The 25,386-nt window shown below is 43.7% G+C and overlaps 5 protein-coding genes across 5 annotated transcripts; 2 read left to right on the top strand and 3 right to left on the bottom strand.

The window, feature by feature from the left end:
- Positions 1-1,691: 1,691 nt before the first annotated feature.
- LOC4349760 (uncharacterized) lies at positions 1,692-4,974 on the bottom strand. The gene is made up of 6 exons (XM_015761036.3): positions 4,685-4,974; positions 3,681-3,773; positions 3,430-3,591; positions 3,133-3,186; positions 2,852-2,983; positions 1,692-1,950 (listed from the first exon to the last, which is right to left on the bottom strand). The coding sequence occupies exons 1-6, from the start codon at positions 4,829-4,831 to the stop codon at positions 1,924-1,926; spliced, it is 615 nt and encodes a 204-aa protein (XP_015616522.1). The 5' UTR covers positions 4,832-4,974; the 3' UTR covers positions 1,692-1,923.
- Positions 4,975-8,091: 3,117 nt separating this feature from the next.
- Positions 8,092-10,496, top strand: LOC4349759 (uncharacterized). Its single transcript, XM_026021224.2, has 7 exons — positions 8,092-8,159; positions 9,301-9,342; positions 9,481-9,530; positions 9,604-9,669; positions 9,742-9,909; positions 9,986-10,120; positions 10,210-10,496. Exons 2-7 carry the CDS (start codon positions 9,329-9,331, stop codon positions 10,362-10,364), a joined length of 588 nt encoding a protein of 195 aa, XP_025877009.2. The 5' UTR covers positions 8,092-8,159; positions 9,301-9,328; the 3' UTR covers positions 10,365-10,496.
- Positions 10,497-11,365: 869 nt separating this feature from the next.
- LOC4349758 (phosphatidylinositol 4-phosphate 5-kinase 6) lies at positions 11,366-14,896 on the top strand. Its single transcript, XM_066305498.1, has 3 exons — positions 11,366-11,416; positions 11,487-11,566; positions 13,273-14,896. The coding sequence occupies exon 3, from the start codon at positions 13,311-13,313 to the stop codon at positions 14,829-14,831; it is 1,521 nt and encodes a 506-aa protein (XP_066161595.1). The 5' UTR covers positions 11,366-11,416; positions 11,487-11,566; positions 13,273-13,310; the 3' UTR covers positions 14,832-14,896.
- A 5,523-nt stretch (positions 14,897-20,419) lies between these two features.
- Positions 20,420-23,377, bottom strand: LOC9268228 (protein TRAUCO). Its single transcript, XM_015761325.3, has 2 exons — positions 22,755-23,377; positions 20,420-21,162 (listed from the first exon to the last, which is right to left on the bottom strand). Exons 1-2 carry the CDS (start codon positions 22,960-22,962, stop codon positions 21,080-21,082), a joined length of 291 nt encoding a protein of 96 aa, XP_015616811.1. The 5' UTR covers positions 22,963-23,377; the 3' UTR covers positions 20,420-21,079.
- LOC136351049 (protein TRAUCO-like) lies at positions 23,315-25,095 on the bottom strand. The gene is made up of 3 exons (XM_066305500.1): positions 23,907-25,095; positions 23,679-23,798; positions 23,315-23,595 (listed from the first exon to the last, which is right to left on the bottom strand). Exon 1 carries the CDS (start codon positions 25,028-25,030, stop codon positions 24,293-24,295), a length of 738 nt encoding a protein of 245 aa, XP_066161597.1. The 5' UTR covers positions 25,031-25,095; the 3' UTR covers positions 23,315-23,595; positions 23,679-23,798; positions 23,907-24,292.
- Positions 25,096-25,386: the final 291 nt, after the last annotated feature.

Below are 25,386 nucleotides of genomic sequence, written 5' to 3'. Positions count from 1 at the left end.
GGGATGTCAAACAAACTCGGTATAATGTTGAGGGACGGCATGTGAACTTATTCCTATCCTTTAACACAGCTATCTTTAGGCCATGTTTGTTTCAGTTTAAGATTATTGTAATCTAGATTATTGAGCCAGATTACTATAAACTGGATTATAATAAACCGACATAAAACAAGTTGTTAGTTGTTTGTTTCTCTAGATTATTAACTGTTTGTTAGCTGTTAGCCACCCAATAATTAAAAAAGCACATTTAGAGTGAATTACCATATTATAGTAATCTAGCTTTCAACCATACCATTTTTTAGCAAAATTGCCAAAAGAGTGCCTACATTTAGTTTATTGCCAAATTTTAGTAAATACATAAGAAATTATGTCAGAATTTGGTAATAGTGCCAACATTGCCAAAATTTTGGTATTGCCAAAATTTGGTAAGGTTTATTTTAGCATCAAAGTGAACAGGCCCTAAGCTATCCATTTCAGCTTACTATTAATAATCCAGATTATAATAATCCTAAGCTGAATCAAATAGGGTCGGAGATTATAATAATATATCATAATAAGCTATCTGTTTCAGCTTACTCTTAATTAATAATATAGATTATAATAATCCTAAGCTGTCAGAGGTGGAGTTGTCTTCGCACAGAAAACGAAGTGGTCCAGTAACGTGTGATTAATTAAGTATTAGCTTTTTTAAAAACAACTTTCGTATAGAAATATTTTTTAAAAAAAAACATACTGTTTAGCAGTTTGAAAAACGTGCACACGAAAAACGAGAGAAATGGTGTTGGTAACACAGACAAAAGAACACAGCCTGATGTAGCCAACTCCTGCCTAGTTACATCAAGCTCTGATGCCTTCAACCTGCCATCTTTAGTAACAATTCTTTGATGAAACTGCTCGTCGGGCCTTCAAACCAAGCAAAGAAATCGCACGCACCCACCAGACTGCAACAACAAACCCTAGAACTCCAGCCCAAAACACAAATCTGAACCAGCCTAGCTAGCAAAACGAAAAAAACCTCACCCTCACGTTGGGGTATTTGAAATATCACTGACCAAGGTTGTCTAGGCTCCACAAGATCTACCTCGCAGCCTTGGTCCTGGACTTGCACGCCACTGCCAGCTCGTAGTCGAATGGGCCTACCCGATACAGGATGTGCGAAGCAGATGCCGACGAGCCCTCACTCGGCGAGCTCACTATCCCTGCTCTTACACGGTTACACCCTCCTCGCCGTCGACGAAGCCGCCGCAGCCACACCTCCTGCCGAAGCAACGAGATGGGGAACACTGGACGTGGAAGAAACCCGCCAAGAAGCCCCCGCCCTTTATTTCCCATTACCCCAACTAAGACAGCAGTGTTGACCAGGATCAAAGGCTACATCATTTAACACCACACCTTCAATCCTGTCATAGTAGTTGATCTGTGCAGGTTTTAATATTTGAGATTTGAGGAAGTCGTCAAACTCGGTTTTTTTTTATTGAGAATACGAACCTACCTTTTTAAGGGAGTCAAAGTAGACTTTTTCCCCTTTCAAATAGAAATGTGGGCCACTACCTCGTATGTACGAATTAGCTTTTCCACCCCAACAGAACCCACTTAAAAAGACCCAAGGAAAGCTCACTGATCGATCACACAGCCTAAATAATCTCTAAGGCATGTACACCAACGGACCATATTATCCCTTAACAGGCCTGCCGTAAATAAAAAGTGAGCAAAACTTGGTAATAAAACTTTAGTTGACTGATATCTATACAGCCCCATATTAAAAATACCAACAGTGATTATTCAGGCTTGCCAATTCAAGACACTAGACAGAAGTCGACATCAAGGAACAACGATGAACGTTGTTCACAGTTTTTAACAATGTTGGGACACCAAAGGACCACTGCAGCAGATTGAGTTTCTATTGAATCACATTGATTAGCCACCTCAGATGTCATCCGGTGTCAGACCGACCTGTCAGGAAATAACACAATGTTATACCACAGCTTAGCGATCACAATGCAAGGTAAGAAAAGAAAGGCTTTGCGACCAATCAAAAAAGTTTTGGACATTACAAAAGAATAATAAACTAAATACAAAAACAAACAAGTTTTCAGGGCATGCGGGTGTCAACAGAGGTCCAAAATAAACAAATGCAAAATTGAGATGCACAAGAACTACATCCAAAAGTATGCAAACATTTGGACAAACCTCCCATTCTCAACGGATAGCAACATGAACTTTTTCTAGGACAAAATACACCACATTGCGTCGAAAAGAAATCATCTTATACAACAAAGCACATAACTGCTTTTGACTAATCAAAACCCCATCTGCCCATACAAGCTAAAAGTGTTAAAACTAAAATGCGAGCGAACACTATAACTGAAGTAGTAATACTTTCTGTGCAGAAACCAAATTTCACTGCAAATAAATACCAAAGTTGGTAGATCAACCATAAAATGCCATGTCACCCCTACCAAAGAACATTCAAAAATTAATCGAATCGAGTTATTTTCATGAAAAAATACAATATCTCAGCACTAATTGGAGAAATGTAGTTTTAAAGGGAACAAATGCACTCCAAAAGTCCCAGTTCATTTATTTGAATCAGCATTTCTATCTGATTTGAAAGCCTAAAGATTGGTTCAAATTTAAATAGGCACGTTCCAACTTATGTGAAGTAGGCATTTCAAGTAAACTTATGAAGGGGTCCAAGCTAGCCCTATCAAAATTTGGTTATATACGAAATGTGAAGTAGCATATCTTGATTGTTCAGGTACAAAAGTTTGGCCCATCAGAACACTCGTAAGGAAATCAAATTAACTTCAAGAGAACACTTCAATTAAATCAAGTCAAGTCAAACGGTACGTACTGGCAGAAGGGTCTCTTCATCTTCTCCTTTGTTCTGTGAGCTTTCTGCCATTCTTGCCTTCTTGTGTTCCAGCTCACCTTCAAATACTTGTCCTCCTTCATTACGAGCATGCTTCATTTCATGACATAGCACCTAAAAAGACATTTGCATTAGAGATAGATGTGAACTATGATTGACAACTAACCTAAACTGCAATATGAAATGGCTGTTGTATAATTAGTTTTGTTGAACAAAAAGAAAAACAGAGCGGCAAATCAAAATTAAAATCATCAGCACCTAACCTGTTTTAACAGTTTTCTTGTCCTCATCACCTTCCATGACTCCAGAAGAGACAACTGTGTTACCCTTACGATAAAAAAGAGAAAATAATAAGAGTGTATTAATCAACTGGCTGTTCAATCCAATAGCATAACAGAGTACAAGATAAACAAAAGGAAAATAGGTGCAGAACTTTCATCTCGGTTCATATTGGCAGAAAAATTATCAATCAATATAAACTGCGCTGGGCACTAAACTGCCCAACCACCTAAAAGATAAATTTAAAAAAGCACGCAGATGAATGAACCTTGAAGCCTTACATTGCCAAGGTCTTCATTTACATTTATTTCCAATAGAATTTTCTGAGTTAGCTCCGCCAGGTACTCTGGGCTCGCGTAAGTGCAGCCTTTTTTGACATGGTTTTCTGGTATATCTTCCATCCCTGCAGAGACTTGTCCATGTTCCTCTTCGTAACCCAGAAGCTGAACAGATGCAACCATTAGTCAATAATCATGAGGAATAATGAATCTCAACTGCACTACAAATAGACTGTCACGATAGCTATCATCACCTGACATATTTCTCCATCTTTCTCCTCATCATCCTCGTCACTTAGGGCTTCAGAATAAGCAGCTTTTATCTCCTTCTCCTTTTCTTCATAGAACTGCATGCATATTATGAAATATTAGTTGAATATTTATGCAAATTGAGTAACAGAATGAAATACAAAAAAAAATCATACAACAGGATACAACACAAATTATCAGAAAAAATGGCGCAATCTCATCTAGCAAATTCATTTCCAATAATTTCAGAACATAAGACAATGTAGCATTCTTAAAGACTGTACTTCTGTTGCCACGTCTGTTTCTTGAATGCAAGGAACTGATGTTTAATGCAAACAGAAGATGGCAAAGACTTAGGCCTAAAACATGCATATCAGCACTTACTCTATCCGGTAACAGTTCTACATTAAAAATAAAATATAAAATAGAACTGTAGATGCAAAATTATCCCACGTGTTCCATCCACGCAATCATTAGTTAACTAACCAGCATTCCAGCGGGTATATATACCACAGATCGAACACAAAGATTTAAATCTGAAAAATAAACGGGCTGAGATTTTGCGACCTTTATGCAAACTCCCATCCGTGGGACTAGAATTTTTGGGGTTCAGCCCTTGGTCATCCCCACCAACACGCTCTACCTCCCATTTCTCCTTCCCCACCGACACGCCCTACCTCTCCCCTTTCCGCAGGGATGTCTACCGACGGACCCCTCGAAATTTCGGTCTAGTTCGGGTGGCACTAATCTCATGGAATTGGATGGAATTTTAGTTCATTTTTTCGCTTCTAAACCAGGACTAATCTGGACAGCCTGATATACAAATAAGCCCTAACGAAGTGCACCCTGATAGAACCAAGTCCACCGAAGAAGGCGACGGCGTCGGGCGTACTAACACAAAACGATCCAAAAAACCATGCGAATGAATGATAGTAATTCGGGAGAATGTAAGATACGCAATCAATTATTTTTTTAAAAAAAAATCAACCTTAGAGCTTTCCTTCCTTACCCTCAAAACAGCCTGTTCCCTTTCATAATCCGATTGATCAGCATGGGCTTCCCACACCTCCCAGGCCTCGGAAAAGCAGTAGTCGGGCAGAGGCTTCATATCGGAAACGTCAAAATCCAGATTAAGGTAATAACGGGATGCGGCCATGGCGAGTAGCGACTAATGGGAGAAGAAGAAGACGACGGTGTCGGTGGGTGGGGGTGGTGGAGGGGAGGGTTAGGATTGCCGGCTGGGAGCCGCCTAGCGCGAGACAGGGTCTGATACGCCGTTCGGCGCAAACCCACTTATCTGAACGTTCGGTGGAAGTCCAATATGACTTCCTTAACTAGTGATATTCCTATCCCTGAACCGCAATACTGATATCTTGATCCCCAACTATTAAAATTGGTGCAATTTGACTCTCTCAGTGGTTTTAGAGGACGGTTTCGCTGATATGGTGTCTACGTGGTGATGTTGACCTAGTCTTCATCCCACATGACGCTTATATGACATTAGAATTATATATATATATATATATATATATATATATATATATATATGGGACCCATTTGTCATTCAAAAAAATTTTGGGCCCACTGACATGTGGGGCCTACTTTTCATCCTCACCTCCCTCATCTTCCTTGTCTTACGTAGCTAGGCGGTGACAGCAGGCGGGGATGCTGCGGGAGGCGGATGAGAGGGCAGCGGAGGGCGGCAGAAGAGTGCCGCTCGACGGCAGAAGAGCGCTGCTCGGTGGCAGACGGCAGGAGGTGAAGGAGAGGGCAACAACGGGCGACAGAAGCGCACCGCTCGACGGAGGGGCTCGAGGGACGTCCGTCCCCGGCTTCGCCGACGACAGCGATAATAGAAATAAATTATCTCTTCAAAATAGAAGGTGTAAGAGTCTTATTCGCAAGAGATAAGGTCTGTTCAGCCCTATATCGAAATAAGTTTCTTCGAGTTCTACTTGGAGAGGGAGACATCTATCAGTGTAAATACAAGTCCCTTCCATGGAGTAGCGGATCATAGCCACCAGCCACAGTGAGAAGTAATCCGTATGAAACCATAGCCTTGTTCACCGATTAGATCTCGTCGGGCCATTCTTGGCAGACGCATTGTAATCCTTTTGGTATTCCCATCATCATCCATATAAATTGGAGTATAGCTATTACCTTTTGAGGGACCTGAACTAGTATAAACCATTGTCTTCGTCTGCTTGATATAATCTCGTGTACATAGCCCCTAGTACAAACATTTCCCTGTACCCTCCGAATCTGGTATGTGGGTATAACCCGTCGATGATATCCTAAAATATTTACATGCCTAATAAACATGTCTTAGGTTGTGTTATTCTCTCAACTTTCTCAACCTCTACCCTCTCGTTATTCACGTGGATGTTTCCCAAACTACCCAATGGTGTCTTTTTTGTAAAAAAAAATATATAATAAAGTTGTTTTAAAAATCCATATTAATATTTTTTAGAAAACATTAACTAATACTTAATTAATTATGTGCTAATAAGTTGCTTTGTTTTTATGTGCGCGAAATATTAGGGTCTGTTTGGTAGAGCTCCAACTCCTAAATTTAGCTTCAAGAGTTGAATTTAGAGTGGAGCTGTGGAACTGTCTAAACCTAGCTCAACATTTTTAGATCATTTTGTAATAGCGCTCCACCCATCCATTTTAGGTGTAGTTAAACTATTTGCCTAGACTCAGCTCTAGAGGAGGTGGAGGCAAAAATGTGCTAAACTGATCCTTAGTTTCTAAGTCGAACATGGCCTAAGGCGGTGTTCGGCACTGCCTGTTCTCATCCTCTACTCCTTCGTTTTCCGCACGCACGCTTTCCAAACTGCTAAACGGTATAATTATTGCAAAAAATTTATATAGAAAAATTGCTTTAAAAAATCATACTAACTTATTTTTTAAGTTTTTTTTAGCAAACACTTATTCTCTCCGTCCGATAAAAAACCCAATCCAAGATTAGGTTTTTTATGGAACGGAGGGTGTAATTTATCATACACTAATCCATCCGTGCGGGAGGTGAGGGTTCCCAACCCTCACCCAAGAATACAGCCTAAGTGTTTAGGTGTCTATTTGTAAAACACTCACTCTATAAAAACAACCTAGGCCCAGTTTAAATCTCTCACCAAAATTTTTCACCCTGTCACATCGAACATTTGAATGCCTACATAAAGTATTAAATATAGGCTAAAAAAATAACTAATTGCACATATTACGACTAATTTGCGAGACGAATCTTTTAAGCCTAATTGCTCCATGATCTAACAATGTGGTGTTACAATAAACATTTGCTAATGACGGATTAATTAGGCTTAATAAATTCGTCTCTCAGTTTACAGGCGGATTATATAATTTGTTTTGTTATTAGACTACGTTTAATACTTCAAATGTGTGTCCGTATATCCGATGTGACATACCAAAACTTTACTCCCCTAGATCTAAACACCCCCTACTCCCTTCGTCCCTAAAAATTCAATCTAGTACCGAATATGACATATCCTAGTACTACAAATCTGAATATATATGTCCATATTCATCATACTAGAATATGTCACATCCAGTCATAGATTCGTTTTTTATGGGACGGAAGGAGTACTTCCCATAAAAACCAACATAGTACCAGATGTGACACATTCTATTACTATGAATATGGATATGCCTTTGTTCAGATTTGTAGTACTAGGATATGTCACATCCGGTTCTAAATTAGGTTTTTTATGGGACGGAGGGAATTTGATGTTTCTAGTCCCATTTAATTTAGTTAGTTTTTTTTTCGAATCAGGAGTAATAAGCAAAAGGGTGTGTTTAGTTCACGCAAAAATTAGAAGTTTGATTGAAATTGGAACGATGTGACGGAAAAGTTGGAAGTTTGCGTGTGTAGGAAAAATTTAATGTGATAGAAAAGTTGGAGGTTTGAAGAAAAAGTTGGGAACTAAACCAGGCCTAAGACCAAGGGCCATACATTTGAAGTATTAAAATTTTGACGTGTCACGTCAGATATACGGACATACATTTGAAGTATTAAATGTAGACTAATAACAAAACAAATTACAGATTTCGCCTAGAAACTGCAAGACGAATTTATTAAGCCTAATTAATCTGTCATTAGCAAATGTTTAGTTTAGCACTATATTGTCAAATCATGGAGCAATTAGACTTAAAAGATTCGTATCGCAATTTACACGCAATTTGTGTAATTAGTTTTTTTCTATATTTAGTACTCTATACATGTGTCCAAATATTCGATGTGACATGGTGCAAAATTTTTTAATTTGGGAATTAAACAGGGCCTAAAATGTAACATTTCATAGGAAAGTTCCCACACGCAACACGCAAGTTCATAAATTAGGCCCCACCCCTGGCGCAAGTCCCGACCCTACAAATTTCATCCCTGCGCCTGCCCAACCCGCCGCATCCTAATTCCTAAACCCTAACACGGAAAGCCAGCTCTCATCTCCAAACTAATCAGGCCCATGGTAACATCTGCCTCTATCCTTTACTTTGTGATTAATCCGTGTGATGTGCCCAGTGATTTTGATCATCTAGGAGGTTTTTTAGGGTCGGATTTTGGGTTCATGGTGTATTTTTGAGGGTTTCATGGGGGACTTTTGATCCGGCGGGGTCTTATTCGGATTTTGGCATTTCCCGTGCGATGTTTCAGTAGTTTTGATCCGCTTTCTTTTGGTGCCCCTTGTGGAAATTTGACGGTTCATCGGGTATCCGCGAGTCCTTGCGATGTGCTAGTGGTTCTGATGCGGTGAGGTTTTTAGTCTCCGTATTTTTGAGTACATTGGTGAATCATGTGTCAGTGGTGTTGATCCGGTTTGGTATCTGATTTTGGTGTTCGTTGTGGAAATTTGAGGGTTCATCAGGGTCCGCTAGGTTTTTGGTTCGGATTTTGGCATTTCTGCCTTGCTTTGCGATGCAATCCGTGTGATGTGCTAGTGGTTTTGATGCCGTGAGGTTTTTAGTCTCCGTATTTTTTAGTACATTGGTGAATCATGTGTCGGTGGTGTTGATCCGGTTTGGTATTGAATTTTGGTGTTCGTTGTGGAAATTTGAGGGTTCATCGGGGTCCGCTAGGTTTTTGGTTCGGATTTTGGCATTTCTGCCTTGCTTTGCGATGTAATCCGTGTGATGTTGCTAGTGGTTTTGATGCCGTGAGGTTTTTGTGTCGGATTTTGGGGTTCTTGATCCGGTTCTCAACAAAGGTCTCGTTCCTTTATTATCCGAATCAATGCGATTTGCTCTTAGATTTTCTTTTTAGGATTTTGGGTGTTCAACTGGGATTTTGATACGCCCAGGTTTCTGTGTTCGGACTTTTGGGTTCATCGGAGGTGGCAGGCTTGGCAGAACGGCCAACTACTGAGATTTTAGCTGTGAAGATTGTCTCATCTTAGATCCAAACTCGATTATGTGTGTTTAAGGGTGTACCAATATTTGTTTGGTTTGATTATTTACTATCCAACTGGATGACATGAGAACTTTCATAAGTCATGCCCTTTTTACATTTTGTGTTGTTTCATTGCAATATCCTTGTAAAAATATGTCGTGGCACTCTCATGTTTAATGAGATTTATTGTTGGTGGCTGATTGCTGTTTCCCTTCTTTTTCCAGAGCCGAAGACCTCTAGTTGGCTTTAGCAATGTCATCAAAAAGGTAATTGTTCTCTTATTAGGTTATATAACATTCTCTGGTTGGCTTTTGCAATGTCATCAAAAAGGTAATTGTTCTCTTATTAGGTTACATAACATGCTGTGATTGTTTTTTTTTAAATTTTTTTTTGCATGCAAACAGCTCGCCAAGGGAACTGACTGGAAAGAAGAAACTGACTAAACATGACGATGGTACTTCATCTAGCCCTTTGCTGTTTTTACTCTATCTATACTTACATTCATGTCATTCTGCAATGTCTTATAGAAGCATTAAGGTTTATTGAGCTGGCTGAGAATGGTACCGACCCCGCAACTATCGATGCATCCGAAGGTATGTAGAACCTACCATTTACATTGTCATTACAACATTTTTTTTCTGTTTCTTAACAGCCAAGGTATGCAGAATTGGCAAAGAAGCCGTTATGCACTTACACATATAGGACACTTTTTCGCACTTTTAACTACAAAGGGATGCATGTGCTGCATCACTCTGCCAAGGGTGCACATGTTACTCTTACTCATCATTTAGTGGAGTTTTTGGGCATTGATGTTGACAAAAAGGATAGCACAGGTTTGTAATAGTTATGTTGTTCATTTGTTTAAATTCACATATTTTTTTCAACTTCAGTTAACAAATGTACTTTTAGGTAGGACGATTCTTCATATTGCTGTTCCGAGAAACAGCGGAGGGTATTTTGGCCATGTCCTTGCAAAGCTTGAACCTAGCATTGACATGAAAGATAATCTTGGATTAACACCGCTTCAGCTATCTATTCTTCTTGGTCAGTATATTTCCGAATTCCTCTTAGCTATTGCAAAATGTAATCCCATCACAACCCAACACATACTTTCTTGCTCTATATATTGTCAGGCAAATATGCTGCGATGCAAAAATTGATAGACTTTGGGGCTGACATTCATATCCATTCTCTTTATGGAGGACCAATTCACGCAGCAGTAGCACTGGATGATGAAATTGCTCTTGAAGCTCTTATGAGAAAGACCAATACACGTCTTTTGCTATGATGTGTTTTCACATAATATGAATCTAGTGTTTTCACATAATGTGTCTTTATTAATAGGTGGATGATATTATTGATGGAGGTATAACACCCTTAGCATGTGCGGCATACAATGGTTCAGTTACAAGCATGAAAACGTTGTTGCAGGTTTTTTTTTTGTTTGGCTCTTTGAGATATGCTAATATCTTCATGTGCAGATGCTGGTTGTAGTTTTCTTTTAGCCTTATCTATCTACATATTCTTACTTTTAGGCTGGAGCTAATGTTCAGATTTCAAAGCCAATCGGCAAAGCTATAGTAGCTGACCTCACTTCATCTGAATCTATGGTTCAGATTCTACTTGATTCTGGTGCTAATGCAGACGCAATTGATGAGGTCTCACCCCTTCCCCTCTTGTTCTTCATCCCCCTCTTTCCCTCATTTTGTTTTCAAAGTAAATGGTGTGCTCTGTAGTGTTAGTCACAATAACATTCATGTCCTCACCCCTTTCCCTCTCTTCCTAGGTCATGTTTGAGGACCCACCCATCATTGCTGCAGCCAAAAGGAAACAGATGAATGTTGTCCAACTTCTATTGAGTTCTTCCACCCCAATCGAAGGTGTTGACTGGAGCTTGAATGGTATAATAGCATATACAGAATCTGTTACGTTTAAAGCAGAGGTAAAATGTGATTTCTTTTTTCTTTTGGCTAACCTAACCTATTAGTTAGTTTGTTTTGGTTATAATTATATACTGATTTTTCTGCAGGACGATGTCCATACAGCAGCAAGAGTTACTGCGCTGCGTGAGCGCATGTTTAATGCTTTGGAAAACATAAACTACTTGCTAGCTGATATTTGCTGTAAAGTAAGTTCTAAATTTGACATACCCTAATTTCCTGCTGTGCATAATTTTTTTTGTATCTCTTTTTGCAGGCGCTGAGAAATGATGTGAGTACAACAGAGTGGGACAGGTTGAGGAATCTCAATCTGCTTTATCTTTCACACAGTTTCCATGGTCAGAAACCTGTCCTGTCATCTGACGCCATTGTTAATATGGCCTTGGTTTATCAAAAACAGGTGCGCTTTCTCCTTATAAAGTAGTTTGGGCTAATGTTATACGTTTTCTAATGAACTGTGAAATTATCAGGACAAGGGCAAGGAGGTTATGTGTTTGAAGGCAGCGTTGGCGCTGAACCCTCAAAATGAGAGAGCTGAAAGTCTTTTGAGGTAAGTTTGTTAAGCCTTTATGTGCTTGACCCCTTGCAAAAAATTTGAAGTGGAAGTGGGGTAATACTGTTAAGCCTTTTGGGGTAATACTGTTCCTCAAATGGAAGTGGGACAGAGAGGCTCTCTTTTATATAAAACAAATTTTTGTTTAATCTGCATGCAAACAGCTGACAGATTAATTCTTCAGAAATGAATGAGGCGGCTGAAGTTGGATTTCAACCTCTATATGGGCTCTGTCTTAGTGATTTTCTTGCCATGTTCCTTTGTTTTGGGTGTTGGTTTCGATATTAGATTTGGTACTGGTAATACTGATTTCAGTGTACTTGAATGTCGTGGTTGCTATTTTTGATTGTCGTTGAGACAGATACTGCCTACTTTCCTAAATATTTGACACCGTTGATTTTTTTAAACATATTTAACCACTCATCTTATTCAAAAACTTTTATGAAATATGTAAACTATACGTATAAATAAAAATATAGTTGGCCATTCGGGCGGCCCGGCCCGGCACGGCCATGCTCGGGCCAAAATCTGTCGGGTCGGCACGGCCCGACCAACACACCGGGCCGTGCCGTGCCGGCCCATGGGCTGCACCACCGGCCCAGGAACAGCCCACTAGCAGTCGGGCCGTGCTGGGCCGGCCCGATGGTACGGGTGGCCCATCGTGTCTTTTGAAAAATAAGTCTATTTTCCCTCCCTCCTCATTGGGCTGGCACACACACACACACACACATATATATATATATACATATATGTATATATATGTATGTATATATATACATATATATATATATACATATATGTATATATATATATGTATATATATATATATATAGCTAAAATAAGTCTATTTTACATCCCTATCCTTTGAACTGTGAAGAATAATATGTCTATTTTTGCTCCCTATTATTTTTTTGTCGGGCCTGGCCAGCCGGCCCATCGTGCCGTGCCGGTGGAGGGGCCAGGCACGGCCCGGCGGCCGGCCGGGCCGACACGGGCCCGACCCCCATCGGGCCGGGCCGTGCTTGGGCCGGGCCAAATTGCCGTGGGCCGGGCCATCGGGCCTCGGGCCTTTTGGCCATCTATACATTAAAAATATATTTAACAATAAATCAAATGATAGAAAAAGAAATAATAATTACTTAAATTTTTTAAATAAGACGAACGATCAAACATGTTTTAAAAAGTCAACGGCGTCAAACATTTAGGAATGAGGGAGTAGTTTGGTACTGTCAGATTTCAGTTCCGTAGCTCCTGGATCCTGATAGCATCAGTTCATCATCAGTTGGTCTCTGCGATTTCAACGTAGGAAATGCTCATGTTGTAGCCTATTGGAAAGGGCCTGAGCATTGCTCAGCGCTATCAACTGAAAAGCCCCCAAGATCGAAGCAGACACTGAGATGCTACTAGCCAGAGCTAGCCTACTACTGCTGTTTCTCCCTTTTGCCTATTTTTAGAGCGTTCATGGCTTTCTATCTCACCGTTACCTCTGCCTCCTTCCAAATGTTTCGCCCCCCGAGCTCTCCTTGGCGCAGCGGCGGCAGCGCCATCCACCCACCCCGACAACTCCTCCCAACCTCCAACCAATCCAAACATTTTCTTGCCCCTGCTACCTCCACTGCGCCACCCATCACCAGCCATGCACAGCCTCGCTCTGCCTCCGCCTCCGGCGTCGTTCTCGTTCTGACCCTGTCACGTTGAGTTAGGCTCCTCGGAGGACGCCACGACGGCGACCGGGAAGAAGATGAACCCGCTCCCTGCTCTGGCCAGCCGGCTGTGGGAGGCGAGCATCCGCAAGCTCAAGTACTCCACCATCCTTCGCGGCTCCGTCGTCCCCTCCGGCGGCACCTTCGACGGACCGGCGGCCGCCACCGGCAATGCCGCTGGAGGTGACCCCATCACGCTCACCCCAAGCCTCTCCGTCAGCTCCTCCACCTCCAACACCATCTACCAGTACGACGACGGCGACGAAGACATCGACTCCGTCCTCGACGACGTTGACACCGACGACGACGACGTCGACGAGGCGTCGCTCGGCGAGCCCAGCCACTCCGACCAGCTGCTGCCCAGCGGAGACTTCTACCAGGGCGACCTACGCTGTGACCTCCCCCACGGCGCCGGCAAGTATCTCTGGACGGACGGCAGCATGTACGAGGGGTCGTGGCGCGGCGGCCGCGCGGCCGGCCGCGGCAAGTTCTCGTGGTCGTCGGGCGCCATCTACGAGGGCGACCTCGCCGGCGGGTACATGCACGGACAGGGGACGTACATCGGCGAGCTCGGGGACACGTTCGCCGGGCTGTGGGCGAACAACCTCCGGCACGGCCGCGGCACGCAGGCGTACGTCAACGGCGACGTGTACGACGGCCACTGGCGCGACGGGCTGCAGGACGGGCACGGCCAGTACATCTGGCGCGGCGGCCACGAGTACATCGGGACGTGGAAGGCCGGCGAGATGCACGGCCGCGGGACGGTGATATGGGCGGACGGCGACCGGTACGACGGCGCGTGGGAGGACGCCAAGCCCAAGGGGCAGGGCACGTTCCGGTGGTCCGACGGCGGGATGTACATTGGCCTGTGGTGCCAGGAGTCCGGCGAGACGCAGGGCAAGGGCGTGTACTACCCGCCGTCCGGTGGCCCGGCGGTGCCGTTGCCCCGGGAACCCAAGGGGGTGATCACGAAGCTGCTCGAGGAGCTGGAGATGTCCGAGGGGAAGACGGTGTCGCTGCTGCCGTCACAGAAGGTGCTGACATGGCCTGGGGTGGAGCCCGTGACGAAGAAGCCGGTGTGGCTGCCGCCGGAGGTCGCCGCTGACCAAGGGATGTGGCGGCCGCCGGAGGTTGGAGCTGACCAAGGGAGGAGGTCGAGCAGGAGGAACAACATGTCGTCCGACATTGACAGCCTGGTTGAGGGGGAGGACGGCGGCGAGGAGAGTCGCAACGACAGGTCATGGGTGCGGACACCGTCGTGTATGCGCGCGCCGACGATGCCGAAGCCGGGGAAGAAGCAGGGGGAGACCATCTCCAAGGGGCACAAGAACTACGAACTGATGCTCAACTTGCAGCTGGGAATAATATTAGATGTACCTATCATGTATGAATTAATAATATGGATAAAATTAGATGTACCTATCATTTATTTGTATTTGGTTTTTACTGTACATTACCAGCGTGTTTTTTTTTTCCAAATCACACTCAAATTCCTAGCCTTTGATAGACATAAAGATTCGTGCAACATTATCGGGCCCGCAGTCCTTTTATCGGGTTAGGATCCGTTTTGTAACCCAATCCAAACAAGGTTTGGGGATATTTCTGACACAGGGCGCGTTTTTTTTTTTTTTATTTTGAAACAGTGCCACCCACTTCTCAGCGGAGCGCACAATGTCGCTGAGGGGAGGGGGTGAATCCGCCGGCAGCGATTCTCCTTGTCGGCGAGAGGAGGCCAAGAGTAGGACTCCTCGGCCACAGCCGGGCTCAGCCGGCGAGCGTAGCGCGGCGGCCTCCGCTGAGATGTCGTCGAGGGGAGGGAGCAAATCTTGCGGAGGCGATTCACTGCAGCCAGGCGAAGCCGGCGAGCATGGTGTGGCGCCCTCCGCCGCCGCCGTGGAGACAAGCTCCGAGGTCGCCAAGGTCAGGGGCCAGGCGGCCACGCCCTACTCGGCTGCCCCCTTTGATGAATCCATGCTGGTGCAGCATTCAACAGGCAAGGCGATGGGGAATCGTGAGGCTGACGTTGCTGCTGTTGGTTTGGGTCCAAAAAACTCAGGCCTCAAGATCTGTCCAGCTCGTTCCTTGGTGAGCAATTTATTTTTGTTTTTGTGATGCTTATGCACGCTGATTTGTTTGGATATATAAGGAGGATGTAATCACAAATTTTTTATGGGGTTCTTCTCTAATCTGTTACTGTGGGATGTATAAATGCTTTAGATCTGTTACTACTGTTGAATGCATAAATGGTTTTGAGTAAATTTCACAAAACTACAAGTATTTTGCACAATTTATCACAAAACTATATGTACTTTGTACAATCTATCACAAAACTACATATTTAAGAACTTGTTTCTCAAAACTATAGATTTAGTGTATTCGTTTATCACAGAACTACATATTTAGTGTCTTCATTTATCACAAAACTACATGTTTTAATAATGCTAAAACCTATAGTTTTGTGATAATGGAGACACTAAACCTGTAGTTTTGTGATAAATGAAGATATTAAATCTGTAGTTTTGTGTAACAAGTTCTTAAATCTGTAGTTTTGTGATATATTGTGCAAAGTATATGTAGTTTTGTGATAAACGAAGAAATTGAATCTGTAGTTTTGTGAAACAAGTTCTTAAAATTGTAGTTTTATGATCGATCATGCAAAGTATCTGCAGTTTTACGAAATTTACTCAATGGTTTTTATCTCCTACTGTTGAATGTATAAAATCAGGTTTTGGGGAGCTGAATTTTGCAGGTGGTTGAGGGGGACGTTTTGTGAGCAAGGTGTGATTCATTTGTGTGGGGGTAGTATTAGTTTTGTTTGCCAATTCAAACTGAAGTTAACTAAGCATGATTTTTCTGTAAGCTGTACTTACCTAATTCAGTAAACAATTAGTACTGACAAGAGAGCTTTTTAGTTTTTCAAATAGCTTGAGTACCATCAAGTCCTCCTTTGATCATGCCATTTTTTTGCTAGTGTCTAAAACCCTGCTCCTTTCCAAAAAATATAAAGCATTGCAAGATTAATGTTCTGAACATTTCAGAGGAAACTAATATATTTTTTTCAGAACTTCACTATGATACATAGCGTTTTTACTTTTGTTAGCAATTAAAAATACTTAGCACAGTGCATTACTTTTAGTTCCTCCCTCTCCTGTAGTCTCCCCTGTTATGTTATTTAGATGACCGCATCATGATGAGCTAAGCATCTAAATATGTTAGTTTTGTAATCAAATTAATAAATTAGTTTTGTCTGCCATTTTAGGTAGATAACTGCATTATGAAGACCTAAGCTAGTTTTAACTAAAAGGTATATAGTTTTAACTAAATTTGGTAAAACTAAAATATTTCTGTTGGGTGATCACTAGCATGCATTCGTTCTGTTCTAGTTAGGTAAAAGGTATGATGGCATTTAACAAACATAGTTTTGTAAGAAAAGAGATTAGTTTTGTTTGCTATTAGAATTCCTAGTTTTGTTAGTTCAGTCAGAAATACTTTAACATCTACTTTCAAGTTCTGTCAGAAATACTGCAATTAGTAGTTTTGTTAGCCACTAGAATTCCTAGTTTTGCTAGTTTAGTCAGAAATACTTTAACCTCTACTTTCAAGTTTTGTCAGAAATACTGTAATTAGTAGTTTTGTTAGCCACTAGAATTCCTAGTTTTGTTAGTTCGAAATGGGTATTAGTTCTGCTTTGTCAGCAATTAGTTTTGTGTTGTTCTTCTGCTTGCTTCTTCTATCTATCTTGTCAGCAAATACCAATCACTCACTATGATCAAGTTTTGTCATATATAGGACAACACTGAAGAGTACTTAGTTTTGTTTAGCTCTGTAAGTTTTGTCATCTATAGGACAACACTGAAGAGTACTTAGTTTTGTCATCTGTTGGAAAGTACTGAAGAGTACCTGGCTTTATATAGTTTTGTATAATCATGCATACATAAGACTTATATAATCCATGTTGATCAAATCCGCATTGATGGCTATTGAGAGTACTTTGTTTTGTTTGCTCCTGTAAGATAACTTGAAATGTTTTTTTGAGCAAGTTCTGTCAGCCCTTGTAAGAGTTCCGTGTTCTACTAATAAATAATTGTTTTTTTTAATATAAATACCAAGTTAGTTTTGTTAGGTTTTAAAACTATGATATATCATGTTGAGTTTTGTGTTATATAATCAAGTTAGTTATGTTCTGTTAGCTACATTGAATTGTCAGAGATCATGTGACAACCAGTGTGAAAAATGGCAACCAGAATATTTTTGGTTCTGAATTTGGTCAGGTCGAGTGTAGTTGTTTGCTCTGAATTTGGCCTTGGAAGAAGCTGTCATTGTTCAAGGCTACTTGTCATTTTTTTTCAGCATGTGTGCAGTCGAGAACTAGTTTCTGTGAGAGATGTATGCAAAACCAAGAAAAACAAGAACAACTACATTGTTTGTCATTTGAGTGAATTTTCATTCTTTTGATAGACCCTTCAAGTTTAGACATGTCATAAGTTTATTTGGTGGTCACCAGAATAGAACTAATCTGCATGTACATATTTAGATCAAAATTGAGATATGCATGGCTAATCTGCATAAAATCAATTGTCATAAATTATGCATATAAGTTTTTTGTTCTGTTAGCACTGAATTTTGAGCAGATACATAAATTGTGCCGTAAAATTGACAGTTTGAAACAGGAAACTAATTCCATGCACTATGTTCATATAAAATGTGATGTAATCTGTAAGTACCTTATCTGAAAAGAAGTTACTTGAAGAAGCTTCCCCTTTCTCCTTTTTATTCAGTGTAGCTTGATTTTTCTGAAATGTGGCTACTCGGCTGTGGGCTTTTGACTTTTTCCTGTGGGAAAAAGTGCACCGGAGGTCCCTGAACTTGTCACCGAGATACGAAAACGTCCTTGAACCGCAATACCAGATATGCGGGGTCCCCTAACTATACAAAACCGGTCACCCGAGGTCCCTCGGTGGTTTTGACCCCGGTTTTAGTCTACGTGGCAGCTAAGTCAGCATGGGACCCATGTGGGCCTCACATGGCAGGTGTCCACGTCACCCTCTCTCTTTCCCCTTTCTCTTTCTCTCTGTTTCTCTTTCCCCTTTCTCCTTCCTCTCGCTCTCTGGTCTCGCACACGCAGGGACGACGCCGCGGAGGTGGCCGGGAGGGAGCAGCGGGGCACGCTGTCGATGCGGTGGCGGAGGAGGAGGACGCCGGCCACCGCGCCGCGGCTGGATCCGGCGGGGAGGGCGTTTCATGGAGGTGGTGGTGGGGGAGGGAAGGTGAGGGTTCTCGTGATCAATGGTTGCGGGCAATGCGCTGCTGGTGGCGGTGGCGCTGGTGACGCTAGAGACGGCGTTGCGGGAGAAGGCCGGGGATAATGATGCGAGGGTGATGGATTTCTTTGACGCGGCGGCGGGGGCGGGGGCCGGGGGCGTGTTGGCGGCGATGCTATTCTTGAAGGGGGGGTGGGCGGCCGAGGTACACGACGGCGGACTCGCTGGCGTTCGTGGCGGCGAGCCTCGGGAAGGGCAGGTGGCGCGGCGGCGGAGGGTGGAGGAGGTGGGTGGCGGAGAGGTCGTCGCTGCGGCGGGTGATCGGCGCCGCCACGCTGCGTGACACCGTCACGCCGCTGCTCGTCCCGTGCTACGACCTCGCCACCGCGGCGCCGTTCCCTCTTCTCCCGTGCTGGAGCCGTTCCTCTTCTCCCGTGCCGACGCCGTCGAGAGGACAGCTTCGACTTCAACGGACGACAACCGTCGTTGTCGTTGTCGTCGCCATCCCCAACCTCCTCACCGGACGACACTATCCAGAACGCCGCGTGCGACTATGCCGTTGTTAACGACCAAATTTGGTAACCTCAGTATTGGAGTATTGGAGATGGAGATTAGATCGAAGCGGAATCCAAGATCAAGATTGTTTTGGAAGCAGAGCAAGAATCGGGTGGAGTCCAAATCGGCTACGATCAAGGTCGGTGGAGTTCGAGTCAGACAAGGTTAGCCGATTGGGTCGATTCTGACAATACGACTCGGTACATGTTGTCAAACCGAGTAAACGTGCTTCATGATGATTGCCATGCATGGATAGAGTTCTGAGAAGGCAATTGTATCTATTAATTAGAATATTCTGTGTAATTTCCTTAGAGATATGTTTGGGCAAAAGTCTGCCGCAAAGACTTATGGTATCTTAGAGTTTGTTAGAGATAAGAGTCGTGTCCGACATGGACATATTTTGTAATCTCGGGTATAAATAGACCCCGAGCCTTATGTAATCAATCTAACACATATTCAATACAATCTCGGCGCATCGCCACCCTCTTTATTTTCGTTTTGTTTCGACGGGTTCTTGCTTTCGGGTTGAGCTGCATCGGTTTCGATCTTCAACAAGAGGTAAAACTTGTTATGGCGGCTTGCGTTCTCGGGATTAGTGCTTCCATCTTTATGATACTCTAATCTTGTTTATGTAATTCGTCGAGTTATCATATATCCTATATAATCTTTGGCAATATCGTTATCTAACCTTCAATCGGCTAACGTCTATTACTAGAAGGCAACCGATTAGGTTATATATCGACGTTGACTTAGATTATATAAGATATCTACCACTCTATGAAACAACCAGCGGCTTGATTGTTTAGATATTGTCTTTCTTTTCATACTTATAGCTGTATCAGTTGAGTTTGACCTTATAAGTCGTGATTAGAATATTAATCTCTAGCCTGCTTTCTGGTTGCCGATTAGAGTAGCATTGGGGTTTCAGCCGATCTTACCTGATTTAACTACTTTACGTTCCATATGCTTGATTGATATGTTAAATCTGCCTTTATGTTAAGATCTTGTTACATTTAAGTATATTAGGCTTCTGTTTAGTATATTTTACTTTCTTTAATATCTTAATATAGAGTGGTATCGGAGTATTAACCGATACATGCTAGATGTATCTGATCGGCTATGCTATGAACATATATAGTCTCGTTGTTAATATATATTTCAATCTAAGTGGTTTATACTGTCTCGGCATGGCGACCGATTTATCCCAATCACTTGATTTAAGTATATATCGACATAGGGATTATATATCGTTAATATCTATAGCCGATCGAGTAGATTTAGTTCTTTCCTACTTATTCACGATTGCCGATCGATTCACATATGACATCGGCTCAAAGATAAATGATATGTCATTGGCAACTAGCCGATCAGCTATAGTTTACAGATTTAACCACGGTTTCTTTGTCTTTGTTTCTTGTTGATTGCAGGATCAAATCAATTGGCACGCTCATACACCTAAAGGCAAGCTTTTGGACCTGCACTGGAGTTAAGCAGATCTCTCAGGCCTCGTGTTTTACATCAACAACCGTGTGCCTGCTCGAGTTCGCCGTCGAACGCGCCTCGCCCCGTCGCGGCCCTCGCACGGCCGCTGCATGCCCGCGCCGTTTCCGCTGCACGGCGCGGCGGCAGAGCGCGGCGGGGATGCGGACGACCGCGAGGACGATGAGCTCGACGACAGCAAAGGGGAAGCAGCAGAAAACCGCGACGCACTCCGCCGCTGTCCCACCTGCCACCTCCCCGCACCGTGGCTGCTGCTCCCGCGCCCGCCGCCGCTCCCGCTCCCTCCTCATCTCCACGGCCGACGAGCTCCTTAGCCTCCTCGATGACAACCCGTTCCCCGCCGCTGCTAATGCCGCCGCCGACCCCGCTGCCCCGGCGTGAAGTAGTCTGGAGAACCACGTCTTGAGCTCGCTCCGCCCCGAGCCCGTGCGCTGCCTCTCCTGCCTCGGCCCGCCGAGCTCTGGGCCGGCCACTGCCCTTCACCGCCGGAGTCACGACCACCGTCGCCTCGCTAGCTGCATTCTATAAGCAGTGCCCTGGCATACCCCATTCTTGAAGTAGCATATCTCACTACCTGCATTTGCAAGAACTATAAAGTATTAAAATGGAATATCTAAGAAGGCCAGAGGAGAGGCTGCACAAATAAAACAATGGATGCTAGAAAGTCGGAAATGAAATATAAGTGCAATTGTGCAAAACAGTCGCATACTCGTAAGTAGGAAAACAAGGGACGCTAGAAAGTAGTAAGTGATAAGTGCAAGTGTGCAAAACAACCACTTATAGGATCCTGACTTTGTTCTATGCGAAGAACAAACAAGAAACCCTTTTTTTAATCCATGTAAGCAAAACATAGTGATCCAATGGAAGGTACTGATGTGCACTTATTTACAATTACTGACTTTGGGGCAAAAAAAACTTTGCAGTCGTTGATTTCTGACTTCATCATAAGAACAGATAAGAAAGAACTGCCCTTTTTATTCATGTGCACATAACATAATAGAATCTACTGCACGATAAGATTGCAATAATGACTGGATAAGTAAAGACTCCCAAAAGTAACCTCCTATGATACAGTAGAAGATTGCACCTTCGAGTTAGGATTGGTACAGTATATCATGCAGTACTTGTTCTGATGTAGATAAATCCAAGAAGGCCAGAACCAAATAAGTAATTATACTTTAGGATATAATAGTCAATAACATATTATCTTCTCAAAAAGTGAGTTGCAGGTATTTGTTTTTACTAGTATGGAATACAACAGACTATGCACTGTCAAACAGTCAAGAATATAATTTAAGGTCAGATGATGACATAGATACTCTTGAACAGAACAATGGGTAAATTTAGTAACATTTGGTAGGTGTTTTTTTGTCTTTGATTGAGTAGCAAAGCAAATTAATAAGTTATGTACAACTGTAGAAGCAAATTGTTACATTTTCCATGTTGTGCCTCTCAAGAGAGCATTGCTAGAGAAGCATTTGCTGCATTTCTTGCTCTCTTTCTTACATTGTGACTTATGAACTGTATGCTGCATTCATTATGCTTCAGCACTAAGCACCTCCAATAATAAAGATGACAATATGTAGCTATATTTCTTGGTACAAGACACTTTATGCTTTGGAAATGATTTCAAGAGCAGTGAGTAGAAACTACTTTCTAGTTTGTGCAATGGAGATATAGTGACTTGAAACACATGTAGGGGAGTAGATACCAATATGTCCAACCAGACAGAGATCAGAAACTTGCTCAAACATAGGATGCAAAAGACTGATGAAACTTAATTAAACGTACTTCTAAATTTTGTTAGGACAAGTGCACCACTGTTACATTACAGCTATTGGAAGTTCTAATATTTCCTATATAATCATACATGTAAGGGGTCCCTACATGTAAAGAACACCCGATTCTGTTGTCCTGAATCCTAAATCACTTTATTTATGCAGATCTACTACTGGTAATTCTGTAATTGGTACAAATTCTACATTACACCAAGTATTGAATATAACATCATGAAACATGCATCCTTGCAATTACATACAGAATCTTATTTGTGAAATTGCTAGTTCATACCAAGTTGTTTTTGTGAAAAATAGCATGTGTTATTTTCCTGGCTGGCAATCTACCACTAGTCTACTCAAACACATGAAGTAACACAATGGTACTCACCAGGAACTGGATCCGGCGTCTTCTGCTCAGCCGCCTTGGGAGCTTCAGCGCGGAAAGGAAGCCCCTTGTAGTGAACCAGGAAAGGCTGCTTGGGCTCATACAGCTCTCCATCAGGAAGATGAATGTAGAACCCGAGGACATCGCCCTCGCCATAGCCTTGGTCAGCATAATTGGACCTCCATGCCTTGTGCACCTTGGTACCATCCATGTCGCGATATCCGAATCCAAACACATAGTAGCCGACGGGTGCGTGGATGTCAGCATAATTCTGTTGGTGGGGATTAGGATCCTCTGCCTTCACACCGTGAAGGCACCAGCGTGCAGTCAAGTAATATCCACCGTCCAAGACAATCCAACGGCTCACATGCACATCCACTCAATTTAGCCAACGAAACATGCCCATCAGAGCCCATGGAAGCCCAGCAACTGGCAGCACATGCACTTGCAAAGTCTGATGAAGCGGTGTCATCGCCGGCCGCGGCGGTACACACCGCCGCCGCCACCGCGGTAGTGCAACGATTCAACATGCTTGTTGTATGGGATTTGGAACATTATTACAATTACAAAGCAGAACAATGCATGTATTCCATTTGACCATGCAGCAACCAAAGCATGCTTTCCATTAGGCAATTCATGAGTTTCAGTTAACATCAATCGCTGCAAAGTATGATGGAGTTTCAAGCTACATCATAAATCGAAATATACTGCACGCCAAAAAAAAAATCGAAATATACTGTGATTAGTGCATAGGATCGGACTGACAAGAACAAAACCAATGCCCTGGAATAGATCCCCCTAGCTATAATAAGTCTTCAGTACACAGGTCACTGGTACTTGGGCCCTGTAAAAGTGAAGAATAGAAAAAAAAAACTTAGTAACATTACAGTCATTTAATTTATACTTTTAGATTATGATCAAGATTACCATGAACAATTGGGTGAAGGTATTTATGACCCCATGTTGTTCAAAGTCTCTATTGTTGTTTCCAGAAATATTATCTTTTGTAGCTTGTGCATCCAGACCATCATTTCTAGCCTCTTGTTGCTGGAAAGAGAACATAACTCAAAATAAAATTTACTCCAGATCACATTAGAAGCAGTGAAAATTGGAACTAAAATATAGCACTAGAATGAAATCTTCATTAAGAAATACCTTGGTTTTTTCCCATGTGATGTAGGTGTACCTTTTTTTCTCTCCTCACCCTTTTCTTCTTATCAAGCCTGATGGAATGCATGCTTTGGTTGCTGCATGGTCAAATGGAATACATGCATTGCTCTGTTTTGTAATTGTAATAATGTTCTAAATCCCAGACAACAAGCATGTTGAATCGTTGCACTACCGTCTACCGCAGCGGCGGCGGCGGACGGCGGCGCGTACCACCGCGGCCGGCACCAGACTTTGCAAGTGCATGTGCTGTCAGTTGCTGGGCTTCCATGGGTTCTGATGTGCATGTTTTGTTGGCTAAATTAAGTGGGTGTGCACGTGAGCTGTTGGATTGCCTTGGACGGTGGATATTACTTGACTGCAGGCTGGTGCCTTCACGTGTGAAGGCAGAGGATCCTAATTCTGTCGGTGGCCCATCCAAGGCGGGTGTGGCCGGTGCTGCCGAGGTGAAGGACCTTGACCTCGAAGTACCAAGCGCCGGCAGCGACGCCGCGGGTGGCGCGCACCATCCGGTATCCCTTTGTGCTGCCGGCGGTGAGGCGGTCGTCGGAGACCTCGACCTTGTCGGACTTGAAGACACGGGAGAGGAGCACGGGCAGATCGGGCGCGTCGTCGTTGCGCTCGGCGGCGAATCGGGGCGCCGGGGTGAGGACGAGCTCGTCGTCGCCGCTGGAGGGCTTGGGGAGGCGGCCGTTGGCGCCGGCGCTGCCGCCAGCGAGGGCGTTGGCCGGCTGCTTGGCCTTCTTCTTGCCCTTGCGGGAGTTGGGCCTGGTCCAGACGCTGTTGCTGTTCTTCTTCTTGGACTTCTTGCTCGGCGGCGGCGGGGGCGCGAGGGCCATGTGCTTCATGGCGCCGCCCAACGGGTTGGCCCCGTCGTCGTCGGGTGGCGCGGCGACGGCCGAGGCATCGGCATCGGAGGCGTCGGCGGCGAGCGCGGCGTCGGAGAAGGGGGTGTCGGGTTCGGCGGAGGCGGAGGCGGGGGTGTCGGGGAGATTTGGGGTATCGGCGGCGGATGGGGTGGCGTCGGACATGGGGGTATCGGCGGACGCGGGGTGGAACGCGGAAGGGGGTGGGGAGGGAGGCGCATCGTCGGCGGCGGCGGCGTCCGCCATGGGGAGGGTTTCTGTGCGATTTGGGGAATTGGGGGTTTTGCTGCTCTCTCTCGCGGTTTGGGTTTGGTTTGCGAAATCGCGAGCGGGAGGAGAAAAGGTGGACGCGGTGCTCCCGCGAGTGGAAACGGTAGAGCGATTTGCCGTTTTCTGCCTGCACCGCCGAAAATCTATCTCTGCGATCACTGGAGCCAGCAAAATCGATCAAAACTTGACGAAGCTTGGGCTGCAAATTGAACTGGAATCGGACTACAATCTGGGTTTCCTCCACGGCTCAACCCCTACTGCTGCTGTTCTGTGGGTGCAGCTTTCAAGAGTAGCAGACAGTTTATCAGAATCCAAGTTGCAATGCAATGCAT

Source organism: Oryza sativa, chromosome 11, assembly GCF_034140825.1.
Source record: "Oryza sativa Japonica Group chromosome 11, ASM3414082v1".
Classification (NCBI taxonomy): Eukaryota; Viridiplantae; Streptophyta; class Magnoliopsida; order Poales; family Poaceae; genus Oryza; species Oryza sativa.
The sequence above is the reverse complement of the archived record's forward strand: the minus strand, read 5'-3'. Positions and strand labels throughout refer to the sequence as shown.